Genomic DNA, 8,487 nt, shown 5'->3' with positions numbered 1-8,487 from the left:
GAAGCCAAAGAATCTCAAGTGCAGGTACTGAGAGAAAATGAAAGTGGACCAGCAAACAGGATCCTATGACTTAATTCTAGTTGTCTCATGAACACCTGTTGGTATTTTGGGAAGGAGTCGCAGTTGTTCACATATAGGTACTTATGTGTAGAAAGAGGCTATTACCTTGTGTCTGTCTCAGGTGGGATGATACAGCTTTCACCAGCCATATCTACATTTTACACTTTGTACTGTAGTACAGGGATACTCAACCTGTGGTCCTCCAGATGTCCATGGACTACAATTCCCATGTTTGCTGGCATCTGGAGGACCCACAGGTTTGACTACCCCTGCTGTTGTACATCCTCTTAATCAAAGGACTAGGTCCTGCACATTTTCTTTGAAGGGTGAAAGTTGGACATAGGGCAGATACATCAGATCACCATGTAGTTTTCTGCCTTAAAAAGAGCCTTTATTCATGATGGCTTTTTTAAATAAAAACCTCCTAACGAAGCACAATCTCGTGAGTATGCTGAGCTGTGACCCACGAGTTTCTTGTACAAAATCAAGTGGTACAATTGTTTACACACATACTTTCTGAATAAAATCTTTGTTATTTTTTTTTTACAAAAAGAACCAACCCTCTTTGTTTTGCTAAATGATAAAATATATCTGACAGTTGCAATAAATTATAGGGTTTTTTCATTTATTTACAAGGAAGTATTTTATAAATGCAAGTAGTTAAAGGGAGGAGGGGGGGAAGTGCACTTTTCTTGTCATTTATGCCTTGGGGAAATTTTCCATTGTGTGGAACCAGGTCTAAGGCAATACATTATGGCTCAAAGGGATAGAGAGGCATCACTAAAAAGTATGAACACATGCAAGAAGATAGGCTAATCCCTTCCTCCCCTCTACCTGTCTTCAGGAGGGCTGGTAGGCATGAGTATTCAGTCATCCTACCACCATTGGAAAGCTTATATGCTCTATCTCCCTCTTTCTGTGTTGCTAGATTGTCCAGGTAAGCAATGAATAGCAACCTCCTTTTGATATGGTCTTTTAATGCTTGGGGTGATCCACTTTTGTCTTTCATCTCAGGGATGTTACAGAGACGTTTATGCCTCGGGAATCCTCGCTTTTTAACCAGGGTTTGGAGCACATCCATTAGATAACGGTAGGAGGGATTCAGGCAGTTGTCTACAGTTGGATAGTTAGGCATACGCCTTTGCTGTTCACTTGAGGCATGTACACGTGTTTGTACGTACACCGAGAGAGCAGTTATGGCGAACAACAAGAAAAAAAGGCATCAGAAGTGGCAACAAGGAGTAATACAAAAGCTGCCTTATGAAAAAGTGTACAAACAGCTTCTTCCTTATCCAGCCAACAGATGGACTGCTGGGAAGGGAGAAGGTTTGGACAAGTAATCATTGGCTTGATAAATCAGGCACTAAAGGTGCATTTCCAGTTACATTGTTCTTACGTGGAAGGACCGTGTAAGAATCTGGCAAAGGGTGAGTTTGCTGTTGGGAGCATTTTTTTTTTTGCTTGAGTTTCTAAGAGGAAATCCAAACGCAGCTGTCTGCCCGATGCAAGTGATCTAATTTGCATGCCTTTACAGTTGTGTGGAATAGCTTAGTTTGGCAATACACGATCAGAGCTTTGCTTCTTTCTCCCCATGAATTATACATTTCTTGTCCCTGTGGCGCAAAACTCCTCCTCCTCCTCATTGTGGCATCAACTAGAATCTGACGAGTGCTTGCTTAGAGCAGCTGAACGGAAGATCAAAGCAGGCAGGTGTGTCTCTGTACCTTTTTTGCTGTATTACTTCGAGCCATACTTTACCGGTGGTGCTAGGTGTACTTAGTCATGAAACCAGAAGAGCCACCAGTGTGCATTTACTTTAGAAGTGAGTAAGTAGTGCTGGAGCTTCTTGGGGTTTTGCTTATTGCTCCTTAAAGGCACAATACAAGTCTAGAAGTGTTTGATTTTTCTCTTTGAGGCACTGGATGGAAGTCCTTAAGAACAGCACATTGAGTCGGTCTTGTCAGTGACACCCACATGCTCTTACCACCATATTCCTGTATTTTTTCAAAATGACGTTGGAATTGTCATCAAAGTAAAGAACCGATATTGCGTGAAGTTTTGTCGGAGCACAGCATGGCTTAGGGACATACTTCGGATTCATAAGATGAACCTGTTTAAGGAAAGAGAGACTGCCAATTTCATTTGTAGTTTCAGCCTATTTTTAAAAAAATCTCTCACATCTTATCTTCACAGCTACCCTGTGAATTTTAAAACTTAAAAATCCTACATTGAAAGATAGATAGATAGACCGGATCCTGTTCCAAACAGTTACTGATCCCATGAGAGCAGTGTGTATTTTGAGAAACACGGGCTTTTACAGTATGCCAAGGATCCCTTGGGATCTTGGGAGAGCCAGTGGTGGTGCTGGGGTAGATGCTGGAATCTTAGATTCATATTCTCAGTTTAGGCAAGATTTCCTACCTAAAAAGGTTGCTGTGAAGTCATTAACTGTTCTCAGCTCCATAGAGGAAAAGTGGGATACAAAATTAAAATTTCCGAATTCACATCTCCCATCTTAGGCTCATGCTTCCATTTTATTGCCCCATCTCAAGTCTCTGTTCCTTACTGCCTAGTTGAAAAGAAAACTGCTTACCCTGATGGCACAGAATTAAAATCCTGAGTATGTGCCATAAGTACGTTTTCTTGGCCACCCTAACATACCCCATGCAAATGCTGGGGAAACCCTTATTTCTCTGGTGTCTCCTTCCATCAATCTCATACTTCTTCCTCTTCCTCTCCCCAAGCAACTGCTAGCTCTACTTTGTAGAGGGGTGGCAGTGAATGATATAATTACTCTTGTGGGCTAGACTTAAATTTTATACTTACCAAAGTTTGTACGATGGCATGATTGGTGGCATTCATGTGGGCATTAAGTGGGAAGGAGCACTCTCCATCACAGTAGTTTGCTGCATAGCCCTTTGGTGCAATTATCCAGTCCTTAATGATAAAAACGTTATATATATATTTATATTTATGTACCTCATATAAATAATGCTGAGTACTTTTCTTAAAAGATGTACAGACTTTAAGAAATAAACTTTAAGAAATAAAATATCGAAATTCTCTCTACTAAATTACAGGCTATAATGATATTATGAAGGGTAAAGGTAAAGGTATCCCCTGTGCAAGCACCAGGTCATGTCTGACCCTTGGGGTGACGCCCTCTAGCATTTTCATGGCAGACTCAATACGGGGTGGTTTGCCAGTGCCTTCTCCAGTCATGACCGTTTACCCCCCAGCAAGCTGGGTACTCATTTTACTGACCTCGGAAGGATGGAAGGCTGAATCAACCTTGAGCCAGCTGCTGGGATTGAACTCCCAGCCTCATGGGCAGAGCTTTCAGACTGCATGTCTGCTGCCTTAACACTCTGCGCCACAAGAGGCTCTTATTAAAGGTAAAGGTATCCCCTGTGCAAGCACCGGGTCATGTCTGACCCTTGGGGTGACGCCCTCTAGTGTTTTCTTGGCAGACTCAATACGGGGTGGTTTGCCAGAGGCTCTTATTATGAAGGTTAAATTATACCATATGCCTGAAATCTTTCTCCCACCTTCAGATTTTTTTGGGCATTGATACAGCGTATGAAGGAAGCACAAAATATATTGATAATTGGCTGTTTTGGGTTTCTGGGCTGTGTGGCTGTGGTCTGGCAGCTTCAGTCCCTGACATTTATCCCGTAACTCTGGCTGGCAACTTCAAGGATAGGACATGGCAAGATGGGAACTTCTGCATGGAGAGATTCCCATCTTGCCATGTCCTGCCTCTGAGAATGCCAGCCTCAAGGACTAAAACCTACCAGACCATGGCCACAAAGTACAGAAAACCCACAATGACAAGTTGGCTTCAGCCATGAGAACCTTCGACAGTTCTTTGTATTGATTATTCCTTATACAGTCACTAAAATGCTCGCTGGTTTCAGCAAGTCTTGGCTGATAGGGGACAGGATATTAAAGATAGGATTTACTGTCCCCTTGCACCCCCCCCCCGAAATGTATGCGCCAAATTTCCACCCGCCAACTCCCTTTCCTTTGTCTGCCTCTCTTCCATGTGCAAACAGCTCAATAGCACACACAGGGTACAATCTGGATCGTCCCTATGAATACTTCCCCAAAGTCGGCCATTATGATAGATTGTTACCAGCTGATTTCTGACGAGTTCAGCACTTCCTTAGATCAAGATGCAATGTACCAGGGTCTGACCCACGTTTTAAACAAGTTGTAAAGTTTAAGTTGCCATCTTGAGTCGTGGCAAGCCATTCACAGTTCGTGTGCAGTTCCACAGAAACACTTTCAAGACACATATTGAATTGAAATCATTTCACATCTGTTCAGCAATGTGGGAACTGTGCAGAGTTTAATGCTGTGAATAGGAGCCAAGTCTTATAAACCTTACGACTGGCTTTACTGCCGCATCATGTACATGCAAAGGCAGGGGCATAATGGAACAAAAAGGCTAAAAGGGAAGAAATATCCATTCTTTCTGGTCACCAGTGGGCCCTTCTGAAAAGCAAGGGAAAGGAAACAGCTCCCATTCTTTAATGTACAGGTTAAACCAACAGGAGAAGCCTCAGCAAAATAAATGAAAAGAGGAAATGGGGTACATTTTAAAGAAGAATTACAAGGCATCATATTAATGGGGTGCTGTTCTCAAACTATCCAACTAGAACAGTTATGGGTCTGGGAGAATTCTGCTAAACACACATGCGGTATTTCAAACTACAGTTTTAATGGCATTTGATAAAGTATGTGTTGGGGGGGGGGGAAGGAGTGTAATACATTTTTAGGTAGAATGTTGCCACTGTGACATTTTGGATCCAGCACTATATTTTTGGGTACAAATTTTAGACACAATAAAGTAAACCATCAGATGCTTGACTCTGTAGAAACCCAAAACAGCACTTTGGAAAGTTTCACAGACTATAGCAGCAAAAGATTATCAAGATTATATGTTTGTTGCCTGGGGAACAAATGCATTTAGCACAAATCAGCCAATGCACTGACTTTAACAAAAAGGGATTACAAAAAATTGGACTGAAATTTTAAAGCAAAATTACTATAAAATGGCAGTAGAAAGGGACAGACAGTTATCAGTAATGCGATCCTTTTTTGAGGAAGGTGTCTATTGGAGGCAGAAGCAACCACATACCTGCCATCCCAGGTCCTGGAAGCTAACGTAAAGTTCATGCTTTCTGCAGGCTGTTTTTAAGTCACTGCTGTTGTAATCTGTTAGAAAACATAAGCAAGAGAGAGGATGCATAAAACTGGTGTCTTTAAAACTCTTAGCGCCACAGTGCTGCCGAAGACATTTTGTGGCTCTAAATTTAAGTTCTTGCCAAGAGTTTTTCAGGCTGCTCATTTCAGTCTGGTTAACCAACAGGCTATTCATCTTTCTTCAAGGCTAGATGGTTTTGCAGGTAGCCTTGTGGTAGGAAAATGCTCTCATGAGCATGAGATGCACAGTGGAGCGCTTATTACAGTGTTCTATCTCCCCTCGGGGAAAAGTGGCTTTTTAGCCCTATGGTTGATGTCTGGCTGCGATCCTACCAGTCCACTCCACAGAACTGAGGCAAAGTAGGACTCCTCGTGTATTGAACCCACTGGCATGCATCATTTTCAATTTGTCAAGGTTCTGTTTGAATTAAAGAAGAACTGAACACACCGGGCACGAACAGCCCAGTTCAGACAACCCCTTCCCACCACCACATTGACTGACAGTGCGGGGAGGGACATGCTATGTTGGCCCCGCCCCATCTCCACGCAGTAGCCCTACAGAGTGTGGCTGGGCACCACCACTCCCATCCCCTCATGGGGGGTGGGCAGCGCACTTGTGCCTGCTTCCATAGAATCATAGAGTTGGAAGGGACCTCATGGGTCATCTAGTTCAACCCCCTGCACTGTGCAGGACACTCACAACCCTCTCGCTCATCTACTGTAACCTGCCACCCCCTTGAGCCTTCACAGAATCAGCCTCTCCGTCAGACGGCTATCCAGCCTCTATTTAAAAATTTCCAAAGATGGAGAACCCACCACCTCCCAAGGAAGCCTGTTCCACTGAGAAACCGCTCTGCCAGGAACTTCTTCCGGATGTTTAGATGGAATAAAGTATTAGTAATTTGGAATCCCAGATACCATTTTATTGCTGGTTGAGTGGACCTTTTAGCTGCATCTGTCCATGAGGATGGTTATAAATGATACCCACTAGTCTTCATATTTTACTAACAGTGTCATTCTAAACAGAATTACACCTTTCTATGTGCCCTCACTCCAATGGACTGAAAAAGGGGTGAGTGCTTAAGATGGCACTTGTAACTTACCTTAAAGTGAGGTGGTTATTTTTGGAGGCTTTTTAAAGGGGGAGAATCATCTTAAATTTGGATACAAATCTATCGAAATACTCTGTGCCTGCTGCGAGGAGCTGTTATTTTGTACCCTGCGTTTTACTATTGAAGGAGTCTCAGAATGGCTTGCAATCGCCTTCCCTTCCTCTCCCCACAACAGACACCGTATGGGATAGGTGAGGCTGAGAAAGCTCTTAAGAAAACAGTGACTGGCCCAAGGTTGCCCTGCTGGCTGCATATGGAGGAGGAATGGGGAATCAAACCAGATTAGAGGCTGCCACTCTTAACCACGACATCAAGCTGCCTGGGGGAGAGATGCAAGAGGACCTACAGTCCCATCACACAGGTTCAAAGTGTTGTCAGTGTATGCTTTTCTTCAATGCTTTCTGGCAAAAGGGAAAAGTCCAGTCAGCTACGGAGGGGGCTAGAGAAACCTATGTGAATGTACTGTTTTTCTCCATGCCTTCCAGCTCTAGATCATCAGTTCCAGTAGAGAGGTGTTGAGGCAATCCCAGCAGCCATGAGTGCCATGACAATGGAGCCCTCCAAATTTTGCATCTTGAGGTGGGGGAACTGGGAATATACAAGTTAACTGTAGGAGGACACTGCTGGCTGGCTCGCCTCTTTTGGGGGATGTCTTAAATTCAATGTCATCTGTTTTTAGGTATCATTTCTCTCTCTCTCTCTCTCTCTCTTTTAACGGAGTTGTCTTATATTCAAGTCATCTTCCTTTCAAGTAAATATGGTACTGGACGTGCCACATACAGAGCTTAAGAGGATGAGGCAAATTTTTAGGTGCAGCTGTTTGGACAGGAAAATATTACTCTAATGGAACTTTTAATGATTTTGGCTTGAAAACTAAATGCAGATATTTATTTTGAAGAAAAAGCCTTATGCGGAAAGTCCATCCAAGGGATTGTAGTGTTATAACTGGGTACAGTTAGCAATAAGGCCCTCCAGCCTTCTACCTCAAAACTACAAGAAATTAAGAAAAGGGTGGTGGTGTTTTTAATGAAAACGATGAGCTGTTAGGGGCTTAGCTTTCTAAGGGTGAAAGATGGTTTTTTCTAGACCTTCATATAGGTTTCCTAATATTAAAAAAATAATGAAGTTGCACCAGAAAATGCTGGTATCTAGCTTGTGTAAATATGTACTCCCACCTACCAGTAATGGGAAGAGTTTTCTAGATAAGCTTTCTCCTTTGAACGAGACCACTATATTTGACCAGATAGAAAGGATTGTTGGTGTGTGCGTGTTTCATAGAATCACAGAGGTGGAGGGGACCTCCAGGGTCATCTAGTCCAACCTGCAGAATGTAGGAAATTCACAACTACCTGTCTACCCACAGTGGCCCCAATTGTATGTCCAGATGATTCCCCCCCCCAAAAAAAGAAAACCCAGAATCTCTAGTCTGGAGGAAATTTGCCTTCTGACCCCAAAGTGGCGGTCAGCATTTTCCTGGGCATGCAAGAAAAGGCCACAAGAGCCAAGCTTAGACACAGCCCCTTCTGCCCACCCACTTACAATCTGCCTAAGTTCACAGAATCAGCATTCTGTAAGGTAGCTATCCAGCCTCTGTTTAAAAACTTCCAAAGAAGGAGAACCCACTACCTCCCACGGAAGCCTGTTCCACTGAGGAACCGTTTTAACTGTCAGGCATTTCTTCCAGATGTTTAGCTGAAAATTCTTGTGAATTAATTTCATCCCATTGGTTCTAGTCCGACACTCTGGGGCAACAGAAAACAACTCTGCTCCATCTTCTAATATGAGAGCCCTTCAAGTACTTGAAGACGACCATCATATCACCACTTAGTCACCTTCTCTTCAGGCTGAACATACCAAGCTCCCTCAACCTTTCCTCACACTACTTGGTCTCCAAACCCCTCACCATTTTAGTTTAAACTAACAACAGAGATACAGGCGAATTCACATGGTGCAGATCAGTTTATAGATGGAAAATCCAGAAATCCTTCATGCAGAATTTTTAAAAATCTGCTGAATCCGTTTCATATTAGTTGTAACAGAATGAGAATTAAAAGCCAGATAATTAGTAAGAAATTCAGCTTTTGATTAAATTTTAAATCTGCCTAGT

At 42.9% G+C, this 8,487-nt stretch overlaps 1 protein-coding gene across 1 annotated transcript in view; it reads right to left on the bottom strand.

The window, feature by feature from the left end:
- Window positions 1-429: 429 nt before the first annotated feature.
- The window catches only part of BMP6 (bone morphogenetic protein 6), a 105,755-nt gene continuing 97,697 nt past the window's right edge, over window positions 430-8,487 (bottom strand). Inside the window, exons 5-7 of the mRNA XM_077353157.1 lie at window positions 5,204-5,280; window positions 2,887-2,997; window positions 430-2,170 (exon numbers count right to left, since the gene is read on the bottom strand). Coding sequence (XP_077209272.1) covers window positions 2,021-2,170; window positions 2,887-2,997; window positions 5,204-5,280 — 338 coding nt within the window. The 3' untranslated portion in view covers window positions 430-2,020. The remainder of the gene's footprint in view (window positions 2,171-2,886; window positions 2,998-5,203; window positions 5,281-8,487) is intronic.

Source organism: Paroedura picta, chromosome 9 (genome assembly GCF_049243985.1).
Source record: "Paroedura picta isolate Pp20150507F chromosome 9, Ppicta_v3.0, whole genome shotgun sequence".
Lineage (NCBI taxonomy): Eukaryota > Metazoa > Chordata > Lepidosauria > Squamata > Gekkonidae > Paroedura > Paroedura picta.
The sequence above is the reverse complement of the archived record's forward strand: the minus strand, read 5'-3'. Positions and strand labels throughout refer to the sequence as shown.